At 37.0% G+C, this 22,137-nt stretch overlaps 1 protein-coding gene across 22 annotated transcripts in view; it reads right to left on the bottom strand.

The window, feature by feature from the left end:
* IKZF1 (IKAROS family zinc finger 1) overlaps nucleotides 1-22,137 on the bottom strand; it is a 138,712-nt gene that overhangs the window by 24,312 nt on the left and 92,263 nt on the right. For 7 of the 22 annotated variants that reach the window (XM_020981322.2, XM_020981316.2, XM_020981313.2 and 4 more), the window contains exons 4-5: nucleotides 12,620-12,679; nucleotides 6,272-6,532 (exon numbers count right to left, since the gene is read on the bottom strand). The exons of 7 other annotated variants lie outside the window; for them this stretch is intronic. In XM_020981322.2, the coding sequence (XP_020836981.1) occupies nucleotides 6,272-6,532; nucleotides 12,620-12,679 (321 nt within the window). The remainder of the gene's footprint in view (nucleotides 1-6,271; nucleotides 6,533-12,619; nucleotides 12,680-22,137) is intronic. 8 more of the 22 variants (XM_078152264.1, XM_020981315.2, XM_078152262.1 and 5 more) reach the window with 2 other exon arrangements.

Consider the following 22,137-nt stretch of genomic DNA (forward strand, 5'->3'; position numbering starts at 1 on the left):
TAGACTTGCGGTTAATGGGAATCCAATTTCTTATATTGTTCCTGAATTTAATAGGGTTGACTGTGTGGTAATGTCGCACAGAAGAAAGAGGTCTGATCTTGGAGTCAGGAACACCTCAGTTTTAGTCTTGATTAATGGGTAGTGGAAAGTATATTGAATTTGGAGTCAGAGGACATGGGTTTGAATTCCTACTTTTGACACTTAACCCTATGGCCTGAGGCAAATCCTTTAACCTATCTGAGCCTTGGTTTCCTCATGAGGTGGGCAGAGCTAGGTAAACTTCTGAAGTCCCTTCCATCTCTAAACCTATAACCAGTTGACACTCTATACATCCTAGCTGTTTGGCAAATCACCTAATCAAATGAGATAACATATATAAAACTACTCTGTAAATCTTAAAGTGCTATATCAATGCTAACTACTGTTACTATTATACAATACTAGCTATTATTACTATTAACCAGCCTTTCAGTCCCCCAGGCAAGTGTCCAGTACTATGGTGGAAAGAACACCTAATTTGTAGTCACAGGATCTATATTCAGGTCCTAATTCTGCCAGTTATCATCTATGTGACCTGAGAAAAATCATTTCCTCTCTCTGAGCCTTGTTTTCTAAACCATAAAATTAGGAGGTTGGTCTCTATGGCCCAAGATCCTAACAGCTTTAATCATGATCCTATGATGAGATAGTCAAATTGCCAATCTGCACTGGCGGAGACTCCATAATGAGAATTCTTGACACCAATAAAGCACAAGTCTTCACACACATGCACACACACACACACACACACACACGCACACACACACACACACACAAATATGCATACACATACACATATATCCTGCAAATTCAGGGCATATAAGGTGTGTAAAGGCAGATAAAACATCTATAAGTTGCAGTGACTAAGGGCTCTTACTTCTTGACCATCTTTTAAGAAATGTCGGGTAATCGTTACATTTTGAATTCATGGGAAAAACAATACTTTGTATCAGGCAGTTAGGTGGCGGGATGGATAGAGTGCCAGTCCTGAAGTCAGGAAGATCTGAGTTCAAGTTAGGACTCAGATACTTACTAGCTGTGTGACCCCAGCTGGGTCCCTTAACTCTGTTTGCCTCAATCTCCTCTCTGTAAAATGAAATGGAGAAGGAAATGGAAAACCACCTTGGTATCTTTGTCAAGAAAACCCTAAATGGGGTCTTGAAGAGTCAGACATGACTGAAAACAATTAAGCAACAAAAATCTACAACTTGAAAAGGCTTGGAGTGGATAACACATATTCTGATTCAAATTTAAGAATATTCTTGATGAAATTTAGCTTCAGGCAGCAAAAATCCTCTGATACTTTTTAGATCAGCAGAATTCCTGTTTGGCTCCAAGTAAGGCATATAGTCCTTGATTCATTAAAGAGAGGGGGCACATGTTCACATCTTTTTTTTAGCACTTTGTAAAAAAAAAAAGCCAGCCTGTTCCTTATTTTCAAATATTCTCTCAAGATGCTCCTTGAGACTACTTGAAGTAGCTATAATTAATATGCTTTTTTAGTGGGAAGGGCTTAATTATGCTTGAAAAATCTGACCCTTTGTGATATTCAGTTTGCATTTATAAGCACAGTTACTGAGCACTTTTAAATCCACATCCCATCCATATCATTTCCAAAGAGCCCAATGAGATTAGCAGGAGAGTTATCATCACTGCATTCCAGGGCAGAGATATGAAAGAATAACTAGTTAGCATGTTATTGAATTATGTCTGACTCTTCATGACCCCATTTGGAATTTTCGTGGCAAAGACACTGGAGTGGTTTGCTACCCCCACTTCATTTTGCAGATGAGGAAACTGAGGCAAACAGGATCAAATGACTTGCCAAGGGTCCCACAGTTAATGTCTGAGGCCGTATTTGAACTCAGGTCTTCCTGATTCCAGGCCCAGTGGTGTATCCACTGCATCATCTAGCTACTTTTAGTTTACACATATAAAACTACAGTAGAATATAAGCTCTTTGAGGACAAGGATTATTTTATTTTTGTTCCTACATATTCCACATTTAGCACAATCTCTAGGACACAGTTGGGACTGAAATACTAGTGGAAAGAAAGTCAGGCTATAAAGATGACTGCAGATAAAATAGTGTTACAAATTAAAAAAAAACACATTTCTAAAAGTCCCTTCCAGCTCTGGGTCATGTAATCTAAGTCAGAGGAATGGAATCTATGATCTAAGTTAGATACAACTTATCACTGTCTATTAAGGTTGGAGTTCTAGAACTCAGCCAAAACCAATGAGGGGAGAAGATAAGGAATTCATGAGGTCATAGATTTAGAGCTAGGAAGGACATTAATGACTGAATCAACCCATCTCTCCTCATTTTACAGGTAAGTAAACTGTGGTCCAGAGTGGAGGAAATTACTTGCCCAACGTCACACAGGTACATGGTAGAGTCGGAATTCCAAGTCGCGTTCTCTGTCTCTAGAGCCTGTGCTCTTTTTAAAGCATGACACTTCCTCAAGTACAAATGAAAGCCCTCTAAAGAAAAGGACCAGTAGTGTCCTCATTGCAAAGGTAGGAGGGGAAGATCAATTTTTTTTGGAACACCATGGCTGATCTTAATTGACATGACAATGCAAAAGAAGAGATAGAATTCTTAAATTCCACTATTGATTTTTGAAATGTACAATCCATTTTCAGTGAAATATTTAAAATAGAGAACTACTCTGAAATAAGCATTACTTATTATTTCTGGCATAACTACACTTCCATTCTAAGGATGTTTCTAAACAGGGTTGGTGCAGGGGCCAGCTTATACCACCAGTTTAGTACAACCAAGCATTCAAATTTCAGTGTGAGTATTTATACCTCGGAAATCAGCAAGCACTACAAATCTGAGCTTGGTTTATTGTTTCTGTTGATCGTTTAGACACAAGAAAGTGATGGAGAAAAATGTAATCGACTTAAAAGTGTCACAGATATATTTTTCTCCCCCTGTGAATTGGTTGTTAAACATTTACCAGTACACCGCTACCTTACGGAATACAGGAAGAGCTACAAATAGGTCACTTTACATAACACATAGGATATAACATTGAAGGGTAAGGCTATTGATCTTTTTCATCCTGAAGCCAGGATCCAGAAATGTGAAATCCTTCTTTTAATCAATGGATCCAGTCCACAAATGTGATATGATCAACAGATTTCCACCTGTATAAAGCTACCATGTAGGGCAGAGACACAGATTGATCTACGTGAGGGAAAATACACTGTGATGCCAACCCTCTAACAAATCACTGAGCATAATAATCTGTCTCAAATGTTTTCCCTACAGGCTAATGTGGGAAAAAATAATTTAAAGATCTGCTGCCCACTAAAAAATTGGGGGTGGGTGACCATGACTTGAGTTGCTCTGTAGGTAGGAGAAATAAAATATACTGGAGAGTCCTTGGTACTTTACTGCTATTTGTGGGCAAAAGTGGGTAGCAAACAGCAGGTGCTGCTATGCATATCTGCACTTGGCAGGTTTATTCATTAAATGTAATTATTCCTTTTATCAAGTCAGGCAGTCATTATATTTCAGCATTTTAGTATGCCAGAGTTTTATTCATTTATCAAATATTTATTTAAGAGAATTTCACCATACCTGCAGGCTTTACATGAATTAGCGGCAAAGTAATTCATTTGCAAGATTTATTCCTTCATCAGGAATGTATTAAAATAGGCTTCAGTGTATTCTGTTAAGTGTCTATCACATAGTATCCTATTTTCAGTTTAATTTTCACATTACTACAAAAGGGGGAAATGTTATTACTATTACACAGCTTTAGTTCAGACTACATGTAATATGTCTATTTAATTGGATAATTTCAGGATTCAGGGGCCTACTTGGCAGAGCAAAGTTTGCTTATTCTAGAAGTTACATTTTCATTTAAGATAAATTCAGTGAATTTAGATAATTTAGATGAACGTAATGAATTTAGATAAGATGCCTCAGGCATATTCTATATGAGTTACCCTATTTTGGGAATCTACCTCTTCTCCACCTCCAATAAATCCTTCTTTAGATCAGCCAAAAAACTTTGCTATGGAACACAGGTTGGTTACTAAATGGATTCTGGAACCTCTGCTTTTTACAAAACATCAGTATTTACCCCCAACACACAGGAGGCTTATATAGATGAGGGAACACATGGCTGAATAAAAGACAAAACCGTACAGCTGAAATCAACTGTAGAGTAAAATAAAAAGCCTAGTGATGTCATGCCTTGGCATGCCTCCTTCTGTGTCCTGCTTTCTTCAGGTTTCGTTTTGTGGCCATGAATATAGAATATATAGAATATAGTCATCTTCTTTAGCACCCTTGAAGCATAGCTATCTATCTCTACAAATACAACAGGCTAGTGTGATCTGGGAAAAGGATATACAGATTCATAGGATCATGTATCTAAAAGTGAAAGAGTCTTCCAAGACCATCTAATCCAACCCCCTCATTTTACAGAAGAAACTAAAGCCTTGGGAGGTTATTTACCTAAGGTTAATAGCATATTCTGACCATTTAAACTCTATCCAACCCTTGGGATACTGATTCCATCCTACATATTTTCATAAATGCTCATTCTTCTAGGAAAGATTAGTCAATTCCACTTTTCTCTCTATGATAAGGTACATTTTCATGATTTCTCTTATGTTGTGAGGTGGGTAGATACTAACTTTTTGGGTAATTCGGAAAAGTCAGTAACATACCCTTAAACGGTAGCACTAACTGAGGCCTGGTTATATCACTGTGAAAGTTTCAATGACCTCTCAAGTTAAGTAAGGTCTGACTCCACAGACACAAAAGTGAGGATCTCGTTTAAATACACAGGAGGCTCCAACATATGGCCAATGACTAAATTTGCTCCATTCATATTTTAACTCTTAGATTCAACAGTATTGCTGATAGAAATCCAACAAATCTATTGGCATATAACTATGCTATTCAATCAATGTGATTAAATGTTAGACACATAGCACATCTCAAACCTGGAACGATGTTTAGTTGGTTTAGTTTAATTTATATAGAACTCTAAGCTTTGCAAAGCATTGCACATGCTATCTCATTTGATCCTCATGACAACCCTGTGAGGCAGGGGCCATTATTATTCTTATTCTACAGATGAAGAAACAGAGGTTAAAAATGATTAGGTGACTTTCCCAATTTGTTAGTGTACAAGGCAGGATTCAAATCCAAGTTTTCCTGGCTCAGGTCTAGCACTCTCTCCACCACGCCACTCGGTTTCTCTTAGTTCATTATTTCTCATCCTATGGTATGCTACTGTACACTTTAAGGAATTTCCAATCTCTTAAGGAGTGGAGAACATGGTAAGAATGTATGCACAATGATCAGGTAGAATTCTAATTTCAGCCTTTATCAGAGATGATAAGATCAAATGCTCTTTCTTTTGAATTACACTACTTATACAGCTAGCCATTTTCCTGTGGCAGTCACTGGCATTTTAGTCTTTTTATCAGTTATAGATTAGAGATGGTGGAACTGAAATAACTTCATTCAGATGTCCATATATTCCCATTTGGATCATTTTCAAGGTGCATTTGTGCATTTTAAATGAACAAAATTCTGTTGGTATAAAATGTTTCTAAAATTTTAAGCCTTGTTAGGAAAGAATTTAAAATATACATATTGATCCTATGCTTACCATTTCACGTAGTTAATTTGCCAGTGGTTCTTACCCTTCTAAGACATAAGAAGTGCATTAATGTATGGCTATATAACATTAATTAATTCAAAATGTACTTGAAACAGTTTCTTATGTGTCAAGTTAGGCCCATGATAGGAAATATATACTGTTTGTTGGCACTTAAATAATCAATCTTTTTTTCCTCCCTCTCTCTCTTTTTTTTTTTTGGTGAGGCAATAGGGGTTAAGTGACTTGCCCAGGGTCACACAGCTAGTAAGTGTCAAGTGTCTGAGGCCAGATTTGAACTCAGGTCCTCCCGACTCCAAGGCCGGAGCTCTATCCACTGTGCCACCTAGCTGCCCCCTTTTTTCCTCTTTCTCCCTTAATTTTTGATATGGATTTAACAGTTTTAGATACTCTCTTTAACTGTATTCTCAGGTAAAAAAGATATGTCTCCCTACATCATTTCAAATGATTTGAGGTGCTGCAAAGCAAGTCAATTTGGAGCATGCTCCCAACCCAGAAAAGAAAACAAGTTTGTTCTATGCAGGTGACCCATGGGACCATTTCTAGGCCCCTAAAGGAAAAACTATGTGGGGCCTTACCAGTGTGGCTTCTTTTGTGAACCATGAGCACATTGGGACCGATGCAAATGATCCCACAGATATCACATTTTAGCTTTCCGTTAGGAAGTCGAATGCCTCCAACTCCTGACAAAGCTTTGCTGCCTTGGCCATTGTGTGAACCATTCATTTTCTCTCCCGAGGCATCAAGCATTCGTAAATCCTCCGCACATTCTTCCCCATTCATTTCACAGGCACGCCCATTCTCTTCATCACTCTGAGTCTCTACTTTAACATTACTGGCTGAAAGAAATAATACAGGATGCCACTCAGTTTCATCGCAAAGGAACAACAAACAGAAGACAGTGGCAAAAAAGACAATCAAATCAAAAAGGGCAACTTACTACATGCACAAAGGGTATTAGGTGATACACCAAGGTGAGGGCAGCCATGGATGGAATGGCTTGTTCTGTGTGGGTAACTTCAATGGCACATGGGGCAATATGGAATGGAAGCCAGGCAGCTAGATACAAAGCATTAATAGCTCATCATTGATGACTTGATTGCATTCCAAATAGATTTGACTGATATGCATGGGTATGTTCACGTAAAGTTCTCACTTTAAACATTTTCTCATCTATAAAGCATGCAAAAGTCACCGCAGAATGGCAAATCACTGCCATGCTGTTTTTTCCCTAGATCCTTACAAACATTATTAGATAGGGGAGGGTGGTGGGCAAATACAGTTACAAAAATATACCTATCTATACTCACATACATGAGTCTGTGTATGTTAATTTCTGAATATATTCATTCTCCCAAATGAAGTCTGAATTTCTCTCATCTTTATATTAATCTCATTTTTTTCTGAAAGCACCTGACAGAGATTAACATTCTAATTCCTCATCATTTACTATGACATAAATGAAATTTGTGGGACAAAATGAACAAAATATTTTTCTGAATTATGAGCCAAATTCCTCCTTTGGATTGCTGAGGGGGTGATTATACTAGTCTATGAATATCACAGAGCTCTAATCATTTCTCCAAGAAAGAACAGACTGTGGGAGGAGTTTGTATTAATGAAGACAAATTCATTATTAGCTCTGAGACTTGTTTCACTGTGTCACATAAACGATAATTTTCATTTCATTCACACATTTTGCCTTGTAAAGAGCACTGGAGAAATTTTTTCCACCCTCTTCTGAAGTACTGACTCATAACACTACTAGAAATCATGTATGCACAGACTAGATTGAGATAGTAATTCTCTTTGCCAGGGAAAATAACTGTTCTGTAACTGTATATCTACATCAAGGCTACTATAGCTTTTCTGACTGATACTTTAAATATAATTTAGCTAATTTAATCATCTGATGACTCCACTGAAGTCTTAATCCATTCCTCATCCTGGTGCATGCATATGACAAAGTCCTGAAGTGTCTGCTGGTGGTGCAATTTCAGACAGATTCTACCAATTTGGAAAAGCTTTGAGTATGAGCCCAGTGATAGGCTGTGTGCATATCATCTGAGAACCAGCTTGAGAGACAGTCCTTAGGTGCCAAGAGATGATGAATTTTCTTGGCCACAGAAGAAGTTAAGCCACTAAATGGTATGAAGATTATAAACTGTGTGGATGGAGACTACCCACACCAATGAAATCCTGGAAGAAAGTTTTGGATAGTCACTGAGAAAGACCATTACATTGATTTGAAACACTGTCAAGCTAAGTTCCCACCGCAAAGTTTGACATGGGGTTGAACATTTCTATGATTTTGGAATAGATCTGGTAAACAACTAGTAGTGAAAAGCAAAGACACTACCCTCTCTGCAAAAGGCTCAGTTTTAGTTGAACTAGGCTGTACTAGGCTTTTTCTTTCTTTGGAGAAAAATCACCACAAAATATTATCAATCAATAAACCAGTTAGTTTATTAGATTCCCTAGGTCCCCAGATATAAGGAAATGGTGTGGGGTCTTCTGTCCCTACCTTCAATTCCACACTCATGCTATGGATAACTCATTTTCCTAGGGGTCCAGGGCCCATGAGCAACATTTGGGCCAGGCTTTTGAAAGGCTGCCTCAGACTGTAAATAAGCACCATGGACAAAATAACAAGCATTGCCTCCAATTTTATCAAGGGAAGCAGCCTTTCAAAAGAAAAAAAAAAGAAGATTCTCAATGTGGCTGGAAAATGAAACAAGATTCTTTGGATGACGAGAGAGTAAATGTTACTGCCATTACATGAGAAAAAGAGAAAGGGGTATAAATGTCCTAAATTTGTGGTTTGGGAAACAGTGAGTGTAGATTAGTGAATTTTCTTAAAATCTCTGAGATAACTGTTGTAACATTAATACTTAACTGACACCTTGAGGGGTAAATATAAATTTAGAAGGCCTTACCAGTTCACTAAGCTCCATTGGCATGTTAAGGTCGTAGGAACAGTTTACCTGAACACTGGTTTAACTTGGAAATTTCTAAAAAGTATCTACTTCAGAGTGGTTCAAGCCTGTAGCATGGCTTTTGAATGAATTCTGGAGTTCAATGGTCTGAATAGCCTTCATCCAAGAAATTCTTCATGGAGTAACAATTTATAAAATGATTGGCTATGCAAAAATACAGGTTTTGTGGTTTCAGAATAAAGAAACCAATAAATAGAACATTTATAATGCTTGTTCCCTACATTTAGCCATGATTGTTACACCGAGGAGACACTAGTCAGAGAGGGGTTTGTTTTCTCTTCAGTATTTAGAGCAAAATAAAGGCTTTTGGAGATTATTTAGTATAATCCCCTTATCTTAAAGAGAAGAAAATTGAGGTCTAAAGAAGGGAAATCATTGCCTAAGGCCAATTGAGTAGTAAATAACAATACCAGAATTTTAATCCAATATTCTCTTACCTCAAGCCTTCCATTACACTACATGTCTTAGTTAAAATGTGGATATTATTATCAGCATAAGAAAGGTCAGGCTGCTTTTTTGGTTTGCTGTTTGGTTTAGTAGGCTTCATAACTTGGGTGTCGATCATTTTAGGACTTCCCGGATTACAACAGGAATAACAGCAATGCTGCTATCTTCATGTGGTTGGGTAAGTGGGACAGGTTGCTTGACTAAGGAGATGGAGCAGAATGTCAGGAAATGGGAGTGAACTGTATGGGTTCTGAAGAATGAAATAGTGATAAAGTCTTATACACAGTAGAAGGTCTGGGGATATGACCTATGTGGGCCAGTGGATGATATCTGTGGAACTTCTTTGGGAGGAAGGGTGGCTTAGAGAAAGGAGGAGAACTTCTGCCAATCCTTTCCTATGGTCCCTTGTCCATAATAGCTGGAATAGAAAGACATTCATTTACCAGTTACCTAGCCAAGAAACTGGAACAGAAAGGAGAAGAAGGAACTGTCTTTTAAAATGAACATTTGTGAAGATGTAAGAGAAATTCATTAAAGGATAATTAATGGGGCTGTGGATTTCTAAATGTGTGGGTATGGTGTTTCTCAGGACGAAGAAAGTTGGAAAAGAGGCATTGAGTTGTATTACATCTTGGCCACCAGGAGGCATCCTCAGTACAGAAAAGCCTGGTTGCTACCCATACCACCTGTAGGTGAGTGGGGAGGAGATGAGGAAGTAGCATTCAAACAGCCATAAGCATGGGCCATTCACAAGAGCCGAGTGTCTGTTCCTCGAGAATACCTGCGTGAATTGTGTTAAATATGCATTCATTTATGTGGCGTGTACCTATAGATGCATGCATATTGATACACCGAATATTTCAGAGTATTAAGAGTTTGGGATATTAAATCACTAAAACTTTTATAAATTGTACGAGATAGCTACCTAATTAAAGTGGCATGAATTGGTCACCAATCACAAATAAAAATATGTACAGAAAGACATGTATACAAACATCCACACATATATGTGCACACATATATACATATACACGGAGAGATACAAACATATACATTATATACTAGGTTTTATAAAAACTATCTCTTACATCTCTGTGTATACACACAAATATATCTATATCTATCTATCTGTACCACAAATGGCAAAGGATTGAATTAAATATTACAATATGACTCAAATATTGAAGTTTCTCAGATTTAATGAAATAGTACTATAAAATATACTTTTTATGTACCAGTTTTTTTGTTTCGTTTACTACTTATCAAACTATTTCCATAGTAGGGCTTTACTCTTTCTTGTTATAAAGAATATATATATATATATATATACATATATATATACACACACACACACATATATATATATATATATATATATAAACTTGTTACATAAACTTGTTAAAGTTTCTTTGTAACAGGAATACAATTTCAGCATGAAAAGCTGAATCAGACAGAAGTAAATAAGACTGTAAAAATATTTAAAGTAATTTATTTATGATAAACATGCTGCAAGGGATTAACTTTGACAGTTACATTTTTCCACCCTATTAAAAAAATGATAGATTATTGTTAAGTAGTATGTCAGAAACCTGCATAGATAATAGGCCTAAAAAAAAACCAAACAAAAACCAAGACAATTCTACACCCTACCCCCCCAAAAAAACTTCCCCAAATAACTTTAGTATTAAGGACAAATTTGGTAAAGTGGAGTGTCATTGAAATCAGTGCTGTTTGGGTACATCCATTTCTCCTACATCTATTAAAACTGCCTCTTCAGTGCTGTCTGGTCAGTCATATTGACCCTTCTTTGTTGTTGAACAGTACAGTTTCTTTACTTCCATTCCAAAATGGTGACCAACTCATGCTGCTTTAATTAGGTAGCTATCTTGTACAATTTACAAAAGGTTCAGTGAGTGATTTAATTTCCCAAACTCTTAATACTTTGAAATACTCATTCAAAGAAGGTTACAAAGGTATGTTTGTTATCAGTTTTGTCCCTTCCCATTTGACAACTGTTAATAATAAAAAGAAATGGAAATTAACATTTCTTTTGGTTCAACAACATCAGTTGGAGAATATTCAGCATGCACTTAGTAATTTAATACATGGCACATTGTTTCATGCAGCAAGACATGATAGAGTGATGATGTCAGCTCGACTCAAAGGCTATCTTTGGGTGCATTGATTAATATTACTGAAGGGAGCATAGGGCTCCATTTTTATGTTTCCCCTAAAAATTAACAGAATAACCTCTATTTTGTGGGGGGGGGCACAAACAGTTCTCAGTGTCTGCCTGTGACAGAAACTGCATATATGGTGTTAGGATTCAAATGATGCTCCTTATTGGACAATAACATTTATGAGAGTAGTGTTTTATATTACTAATAGAACTGCCTAACTGTCCTTATTGGACAATAACATTCATGAGAGTAGTGTTTTATATTACTAATAGAACTACCTAACTGGTTCAAATCATGGCTTTGTTGCTTGTTATCTATGTGACCTTGGACAAGTCATTTAACTTCTGTGGGCTTTTTCATCTGTAAAATGAGAACATAGGGCCAGATGACCTTTGGGATCTTTTTTTAGCCTCAAATCTATGTTCCTGCTCTTCTAAAATAGATCATTTACTATGTGATCCATCATCCAAACATCCAAGAACACAATTTATAGATTTTACTTCATAGATATTAAAATCATTGAAAAAACCTTTTCCATATTTCTAAGATACTTATATTCAAGAAACTTGATGGTTAGATGATTTACCTATTAAAGGTCTCTTTCGGGGGTATGATATATATGTATATATCTTTATCATATATATATGCATGCAGACATAAATATAGATATATGTATCTATATACATCTACATTGAAAAAAAACTACACACACAAACACAGAGCATGCAACATGCAGTAGTTTCCTTGGAAGTAACATGGCAGTCAAATGAATCACACAGCCACACTATTTGCAATAACTGAAACAAATTTCAGGAAAAAAAAATGGCTACCTTAAATGACACATATAATTGTAATAATAAGCTGAAGTGGAGAGTTATCACAATCATCTGGACAATTCAAGATCACCAAATTTTCTTTGAGGAAAAGGAGTTTTTCCTCAATGCCTGAATCATCCCAATTATCTTTTGAATATGGATTAAATTCACTATATAATTACTCCACTCTCCATTTCACTTTTCCTATAGTCTTATGGTAGGATTCAATGTAAAGTGTTCATCAATGCTAAGTATTAACTGTTTCTGAAAGCATATGAATTCATAAGGATAAAAATTGATCAAATACTCATAAAAGAGATATATTTCATATATTGTTTGCCAATCAAATATTAAATGGCATATGTCATTGGGTTCTTAAAAATGAGTAACACTCATTTATACCAAACACTGGAATGAACAACACCAAGAAAAAAAATGAATTCAATGTCAATGGGTTGTCATTTTCTAGAAGCAAATTGTATACTTACGAGAATAAGATTTTGGAATTAATGCGTGAAAATCCCTAAAGCCTTCAGCCCCATATGTAACTGCAATAAAGAAGGCAAACAGGAAGCTGGGTTGTGATATTGCTAGAAATATAGTAAAAGTCAAAAAAGATGACATTATCAATTGAAAACCACTCCTTACCTAACCACATGGCACACTGTTAGTCATAATACAAGGAACATGGAAAAGATATCGTCAACATAAATGTTTAGGATATCAATTATCAAACAGATGAAAATGACAATTTGGTGTTCTTACTGATCTGACACAAAAAAAGTTCTCTTAAAGTTTCTATGCTCTATGGATACGTGAAGGATCCATGGTGAACCCTATACGAGATCCTTCTATCAGCAAAAATCATAGATCATAATCAGGCTAAGATAAGTCCTAGGGAGTTGCCTGTGGTACAGAGAGGTTGAGTAACCTGCCTAATATCTTCCTGATTTCAAGTCCAGAATACTATCCACTGTGCCACATGGTTTCTCTTCTGTAAGGGTGAGAAAATAACCACCCTGACTCGGTTTTCCCACTTATGTAATGGGAGTATGTGGTAATACAGTGACAAGTAATGAGAACAAGCACAATGATGTTTTTGAAAAGAGGATCTACAGCAGAGGTTCTTCTTGTGAAGTTATTTTTAAGAAACATTACATTAAATCAACTATTGCTAATATAACTAATGTTAATGTAACCAATGATACTATTGTTAATGATATTAACATTTAACATATTATTCAATATAACTGGTTTCCTTTGTAATGCTGTGCATTTTATTTCATGAATTTAAAAACATTATTGTAAGGAGCCCGTAGACTTCACCAGGGTGTCACAGGGGGTCTGTGATCAAAGAAAAAAAAGTTAAAAATATTTCATCTATAAAGTTATTCAAATTAGCATAAAATTACCATACCCAGTAAAAGTTTAACTATGTGGTCATGAGATTATTTTGAATTTCAATAGTTTTGTTACTAGAAATGATTTTATGTTAAAGCCAGTCCTCAGGTGCAAACTATAGATTACAAAGCACACATTTGATTTATCAAGAAGTCAAGTCATACAGCTGTAGCCCTCAATAATGTGGAAAATGTTTAAGTTTACTGCTAAGTGAAATGCTGACCACTCTAAGTGGATAAGATGTGTAACAGAACTGAGTAAGATGCCCTGACACACCTTTTATTTATTAAGGACATGAGTTTCAGTCATGCCATCAATGATTTTCAAGGGAATGTTTTTCACTGCAGTCCACAGTACTGAACAGACAAGATAATATTATAACATATTATTAGATGTGAAGTGCAGAAAAAACATTTTTTAAAAAATTCATTTAAGGGCCTAGGTTTTTGTCAAATTAATGTGAGGAGGCCTTTTAAACATGGAAATCACTGAAAAGATAAAATACTGGATGCCAGAGCAGAGATTAGAAGTAGGCAAGGTAATTGGCTAGCCAGGGTACAACAAGGGGCATTTAAAATATTACTAATTTTATAAATTAACTAATATTTGTAAATTCACAAAATTTTAATGCCCAAATGTCAGAGTTCATTTTGTGATAAGTGAAGGTGGGTAGCAAACCATAGAAAGTATACTTTTCAGACCTCACTGAGCATACACAAATACCCACCCTTGACTCTATAAGGTTAATGAAAAACAAAATATGGCAATACCGATTTAATTGATCATTTATACTACAGAAACTGCTGGCGGGATAGTTTCATTTGGATCCAAATCACATGATGGTTTCTGAGTTCAAAAGACGGAGAAATGTTGTATGCTCTCCAATGCCTGATTAGGGTTATTTATAATAACTAGAAGTTGCAAAAATTAACTTTATTCCACTCCATTATGTACAAGATCCAGTAGTAAGTAGTTACCATGCTTATTGCTGGTAAATATGCAAATTCCAAAGCTACACATAATAACCAAATCATATTCAGTATACTAAGGATTTTCCTAGTACATAAGCAACTCCCTTTGAACATGTAAGGTAGCATTTGAAGCTTTATTTTTCTCTTTCATGCTGCCTAGATGCCACTGACAAGCATGAGTCAATGAAGCTACACACGTACTCTCAGACACACAAAAGCATAATAAACTTGACAATGACACTAGTACTAAAGAAGGATTTGAAATAAGTAGCAATCCACGTTGACTGGCCCCACTCCCCATGTCCCAAATAACTTTGTATACAGTCGTCTGGGCACACGCTGCATCCTTACCCCAGATTATAAACTTCACGAAGTCAGAGATTCATCTTTCTAACCCTAGCACCTATGGTAATAGACCTGGCTGGAAAGGACCTCAGAGGTCACCTAATCTAACCTTTCTTGTTTTACAGATGATAAAACTGAAGCCCCCAAAAGGTAAGCTATAACAATAGTTAACATTTCTATAGAGCCTACTATCTGCCAGGCACTCTGTTAGATGCTTTACAAATAGTATCTCATTTGACCCTCACCTACCTTGCAGGTGTTATTATTATCCCCATTTTACAGTTGAGGAAACTGAGGCAGACAGGTTAAATGACTTGCCCAGAGTCACACAGATACTAAATGTCTGAGGCTGCAGCTGAACTCAGGTCTTCCTGATTCTAGGTTCAGTGATCTGTCCACTGTACTAGTTAGCTGCTCCTAAGTGATTTGACCAAGATCATATAGGTCCATGGGCACTGGTGGTGAGATTTGAACTTCTAGCTCTCTGACTCCTCAGTCAGTGCTATTTCTGCTTACTGAGCAGGTACTTAATAAATGCTTGTTGAACTGAATTGAACTGACTGCATCCACACTGTCTGCTCTGTTTTCAAGAGGCCAATGGGAAAAGTACTGAATAATGAATATATCTGCTTCTGTTTGAATCCCTTAGCAAAAGCAATGTTCTCCCAATTTATTAGTGTTACTTGCTACAATACGACAATATCTATACTTCAGTTTCTAGAGTAACTTGCTGATTTACTTATAATAAGATATCTTTTTAGTGTCTCCTGAAAAGCAACAATCACAATTCTTCACATTACTTCTGGCAGGATTTTTTTTCGGGGCTAACCTGGAGGAAGTAGGGTAGCTAGACCATAGTGCCTTTTGTCCCCCATACAAAGGAAGGAGGAAAAAGGTGGACAAACACTGAGGCAGGAGCTGTGAGGGTGACATGAGGAGTGGGGGGACAGTTTATTCTTAATGCCTCTTTTTGGCTCACTAATTCAAAAAATGTTTTTCATATAACTTCAAACTTATTAAACCTATTTTTGAAAGATGGTATAGACCTAAGAAGTCAACATTTTAAATTAAAATTTAGCTTCCCAAATTTACTGAAATTTGCTGTTCTAAATTAAACTAATTTCTATTGGTTTGGAAGAATGCTTTTTTATTCCCAGAAATCATTAACCAAGAGTTTGTAATCACTTTCTCAGGTCATTTCATAATTTCCCTAATCAAACTGAGTAGAAGACTGAAAAGAAGAAATTAAAACATTAATAATATCAACAAGTCAACAAGCATTTATGAAGCACCTACTCTGTGCCAGGCACTGAGCTAAGTGCTGGGTGGTACAAAAAAGGGAATATTACACCTTCTTTTTCAGTGTACACTTAGTTATGTGTACAATTATAAGATTTTAATACCCCTTGTCATTTCCAATAAGGAAGCAATCCTTTGAAAACTAAAAAATAATTATATTCCACATCCATGTTGAAAGGTGGCTTATGATATTCACTAGAGGTGGGAAAAAAGATCTAGACTCAAATTCAGAATAAAACTGGAGGTGTACTTGCATAGATATATTTTTAAAATTCTGTTAGCCTTTCAGACCGATTCAGATCATTATTCTCATATTAACTAGGTTAAATATGGTTTGAAGTGAAGCTTCTACATATCTGTATTTAATAGGTTCATTTCCTAAAATTGCCACATTGTGTTTAAGCTAAGAAGGTAGACAAGTGGGAAAGCAATGGGAAGATATTTAAGTAAGTGAATAAATATGCTAACGTATTTACATTAGAGTCAATTCAACCGCATCTCTAACACTACCTATGAATCTTTAGGCAGGTCATTTAACCTCTCTGTGCCTCAGTTTCCTCATCTGTAAAATGTGGCTTGACCAGATGGCCTCCCAAGGTCCCTTCAATCTCTAGATCTAAAATCCTATGATAGATTCAACAACTTTCTTACATTTCTACTACATATCAATGACACTGCGTTAATTTCTGGGGAACAAAGACAAAAATGAAACAGTTCTTTCCTTCAAAGGGGTTACAGTCTATTGGGAGCAATAAAACATGTATGCAAGCAAAGTAAATGCTAAGTATATGCAAAGTGATACAAACTGACTTCAAGAGGAATTAGAGCAATACCTTGAATAGGACATTTATAATCTTGTAATAAGAAAGTCTTCCTCTGAAAGGCTAAACAAATGGAGCCCTGTGTTCTGAGTACAGACAGGCTTGGCAATTTATCTCTGTAGGACCAGCCTCACTAAGCTTAAACTCATCACCAGGAAGATCCCAGAGTGATGAATATTTTGGGTACAACAACTCATAAGCTCTGTCTAGTAAAGCACAGGGGACTGTGACGTGCTTTGGTGAAGAGAATGCCCACACCAATGAAATCACAGGTCCCTCAAGTGTTGATGTTATTGACTATCAAACAATTTAGGAATCATTTTTCTTGTGAACATTTGAGTTCAATATTCTGTCCCTTATTATATCCCTCTCATAGAAGGGGCAAACAAGGGACTGAACTGGTAAGATCTTACTCTCATTCTTACTTCTCTGTTCTCCAGTATCTTCTAACCTTCCCTCTTCATTGAGTCCTTGTTCTTAGATTCCTTCTCTGCCATTGTAGACACAGAACTGGATTGGACCTCACAAGGCATCTAGTCCAATCCCCTCATTCTCCAGGTGAGGAAACTGAAACCCAGGAGGGCTAAATAATTTGCCCAAGGTGGCCCAGGGAATAAGGATAAGAAGAATTTAAACCCAGTTCCACTGACTCTAGAACCCCTGTATACTCTTTCCATTGTACTACACTCTCATATCAAATGCACATGTCTCCCCAATTTTGAAAGAACTTTCACTTGATCTTGCTTCCCCCTTTGGCTATTCTTCCACTTCCTTTTTCACGGCTAAATTTCTTAAGAGAGTGGTCTATGCCTGTTATCTCTATTTCCTCCCCACTTATTCCCTCCAAACCCCACTATAATCGAGCTTCTCTTTCTATTACTCAGCAAGCTTAAAGTGCCCTATTAAAAGTCACCAATAACTTCTTTAATAACCAATCATCCCCCAGTGAGATAAAGTTCCTTCCTATATTGAATTTAAATCTTGTTCCCTTTAACTACCTGACACTGGTCCTAATTCTGCTCTCTCCTGTATTGCAGGGTATTTAAAAATGTGAAGATATCTTCCTCTCCTTCAACTGTTCTGGGAGGGTTTCAAGTCCCCTTACAATATTGATTTCCCCGTGAATGAGCTCTAGCCTGTTAATGTCTCTAAAAATTTCGTGTCTGGAACTGAACATAATAGGCCAGACATAGTTGACCAGCAAAGAGTACGTGAGATTATCACCTACCTTGATTTGGACAATGCATTTCTACTAATGCAACTGAGGATCACATTGACATTTTTTTTGGCAACCCCAGCATACCAGCCCACCTTATTCTTTTTTCATACGAACTAGCAATGTGTCTCCCATCCTGAACCTGGACATTTGCTTTTTTTAATACAAAGTGCAGAACCTTCTATTTATCCTCAGCACTCCTACATCACCTTATTTGTACCCTTTGTCAGCAGTTCCTGATGGTGAGGGAATAGTACTTTCAGGGCTTGTTGTCATAATGAATAGAGGAGGTTAAAGCAGTGGCTACAGACTGTGCTGCAGCAGCTATAGAAGCCTGGTTAATTTCTCTTGCTTCTGGTCTTGCTCATTCCATCAGTGGTCTGATATCCAGGACTTCCTCTCCACAGGCTGTGAGTCTGTGTGTTCTATTTAAGTCTGGATTTAGGCCACTGTCCTAAAGGAATGGGGTCCCACCTGGGGTTCCCCTAATCTGCCTATTGAAGGATGGCTGCTAAGTTGTTCTCCTTGATAATGAAATTATATAGCATGGATGGTCCATGATGGTGCAGGCTCCTATCTGAACCAACAGCTTCTGACTGGCCACCTTACAGCTGCACTGAGACTAAGGAAGGAGATTATGAGCACTTATCTGGTCTACCATGACACTTGTTCTTATGAACTCAAATTTGATTTTGTGTTAATAGTTATTTGCATACAATGGTTTCCCTTATTAGACTGTATGACCTTCAAATCATTTGTAAAGAAGGACGTTTCACTTTTCTCTTACTGCCTACCGCAGTAAGAGAACAAGCAGGCCCTTGTTATTGTTTTCCCCATTAAAATCTATCCTGATAGATTCAGTCTATTACTCTTTGAGAGTAATTAGCCCTTTGAGAACTCATTAGTTTTATCATTTGGAAAATTCTAGAACATATAACTAAAGGGATGGTTTATAAGCATATAAGCACTTAGAAATTAGCTAATCACTACAAGCCAGCATGGGCTCATCAAGAAAATGTCATGTACTAGGTGTGGTTACAAGCATCTGTAATTGGGTGGGTAAGACTAGTAGTTTGCTTGAGCTCAGGAGTTCTAAATAGCAATAGGGTTAAGTCAATCATTTGTTTGCACCAATATGGGGAGGCCTCCAGAGTCAGGGGAGGGGGTAATGCCAGCCTGTTTAAAGAGGGGCAACCTGACTCGGGTTTGAAATGTAGCAGGTCAAAGCTCCCATGCTGATCAGTAGGGGAATAGGCCCATGAGTGGATGCTGCACTTTTAGTCTGGGAAAGATAAGGAGAGAAAGAAAGAAAAGCAGAAAGAAAGAAAGAAAGGAAGGAAGGAAAGAAGGAAGGAAAGAAGGAAGGAAGGAAGGAAGGAAGGAAGGAAGGAAGGAAGGAAGGAAGGAAGGAAGGAGGGAAGGAAGGAAGGAAGGAAAGGAGAAAGAAAGAAAGAAGAAAAAAAGAAAGGAAAAGGAAGGAAAAAGGGAAGGAAGAAAAAGAAAGGAACAAAAGAAGGAAGGAAGGAAGAAATGAGAAAGAAAAATCATGCCAGAATAACCTCTTTTTGAAATTCTAGGGACATACCTGGACCTGAGTGAGGCATATGAAAAAGTCTCTCATAGTATCCTCATATATAGCTATGTCAGCTATATGATGGATTTGAAACTGGATGAATGGCATAAACCAAAGAATAAACTGATGTCTACTAAGAGTGATATAGCTAGCAGAGGACCCCCAAAGATCAACATTTTTATCAATAACTTGGACAGAGACATTGATGTCATGCTTATCAAGTTTATGGAAGACATAATGCTTCAGAGGGATAGCTATACATAAGACAACAAAATCAGGATGCAAAAAGATTTCAATAGGTTATTGTAATGGGCAAAATCTAATTAGGTGAAATGTAACACATTTGGGTTCAAATGCACCGATTGTATGAACACAGAGGCAGAGACGTGTCTAGACAACAGTAGATAAAAAAAAAGGTCTGGAGGTTTCAGTGAACTACAGGCTCAATGTGAATCAACTATACATTGTAGCATCCAAAGAAACAAATGCAATCTTAGGGTGTATGTTACCCAAAACATGGGAAGTTATAGTTTTGCCCTGATGAGGGGAAAGTGTTATTTCTTGGTGTTACATTTAAAAAAAAGGATATTGCCAAGCCGGGAAGAGGCTTGAAATTATTTAATGGGATTGCCTGAAGAACTTGGGGAAGTTTAGCTGGGGTGAAGAGGAAGATCACTGTCTTGTGAAAGATTTGTATTATGTCAGGCCATAGAAGGCAAAACTAGGAGCAGTGAGAAGTTGCAGAGAAGCATATTTTTGCTGATCATAAAGAAAACCACTCTCTTGATCAATAAGAGCGTTCTAAAAGTGTAATAAACTGCTTTAGGAGTTAGTGAGTCCCCCATTTATAGAAGTCTCCAAGTAAAAGCTGGATGATCACTTCCTAGGAATTTCTATTCAAGTATAGATTGGTTTAGAGGAGAGGCAATATGGTGTCAAGGAAAGTGCACTGTTTTGGCATTTTCCACTTTGTGACTTTGAGCAAGTTACTTAACCTCTGTGAACCTCAGTTTCCCAACTTGTAAATGAAGGAGTTGAACTGGATAGTTACCATGTCCTTCCAGCTGTAAGATTCTATCATATAAAAATTTTGCTATCTTTCCTAGTTTGATACCATTCACAAATTTCATATATGCATACATACACACACAATTTGTCTTATCCAAATCACTGATCAATAAATATGTCGAACAGAACAAAGACAAAAGACTAGAGCTCTTAAGCATAGGGCTTCCTTCCTCTGATTGCCTTCAATCTATTAATCAACACTCATCTACTCATTCTAACACCTACGCATTCACCTTACTATTATGCAGTCCACATTTCTTCACCTGGTCTGCATTACTGTAAGAGACTTTGTCAAATACTTTGATGAAACCACGATATACTAAAAGGAAATGAAGTTAGCTTGGTATTTTTCCCCACATTGTCTTTTTAGCTTGCCTACTTTTTTTAAGTGCTTGTAAATAATCCATATAATATGACTACAGTTGTATGGCTAGAAGGGACTCTTCAATCCCCTAATCTAGCCCAATCTCCTAATTTCACAGTGGAGGAAACTGAGGCACAATGAAGGTAAGTGGCAAATGTCAAAGGGGAGGATCTGAACCCATCCTCTGACTTCAGAGCCAGTGTGCTTTCCACTGTACAATGCTGCTCCCTACTTCTATTTTTCAGGGATTGATTTCAAGGTTATTTGCTTATAGTCTACACAACCTACTTTCTTCACTTTTAGTCAAAGTACATTCTTTTTCCATCTTCAGTCTTACAGCAACTTTTCTGTTCTGCACTCCTTTAACTGGCCATAGAATTTTCCCCAAGTCTGAGCTCATTCCATTATTCAACTTTCTTGACAACATTCTTCTACGTCCCTACAATCCTTGGGAAGTCTTTCTTGGTTATTTTAGGAACCCCTGCCTCCATATTTTGTCCAGGATCTTTGTGCCTCAGTGTTCATCAAAGAACTCTGTCAATCAATAGATCCCAAATATTCATTTCTACTCCTGTCCTCTCAATCAAGTTCCAGTCTGTATCTTTACCTATATAACAGATTTTCCACTTGGATGTGTTTCTAGTCTCTCAAAATCAGCAAATCCAAAATGAAAACCATGACTTCCTGGTACTTTCACTACCTCAAATTGGCTCCCTCTTCTAACTTCCCACAAAGTCATCACCATTTTTAAAGTCATCTTTGACTCATCTCACTACTTTACCCTCATAATCGATGACCAAATTTGTCAGTTCTTCCTTTGGAAATATTTCATGTTTTTTTTCCTTTCATTTCTATTCTACCCCATTCCTTCACCTTAGTCTAGTAGTCTAGGTGCTGATCCTCCCTCCTGTATTATTTTAATAGCCTTACAAATAGTCTTCTTGCTTT

The sequence above is a fragment of the Phascolarctos cinereus genome, unplaced genomic scaffold (genome assembly GCF_003287225.1).
Source record: "Phascolarctos cinereus isolate Bilbo 61053 unplaced genomic scaffold, phaCin_HiC Scaffold_4;HRSCAF=312, whole genome shotgun sequence".
Classification (NCBI taxonomy): domain Eukaryota; kingdom Metazoa; phylum Chordata; class Mammalia; order Diprotodontia; family Phascolarctidae; genus Phascolarctos; species Phascolarctos cinereus.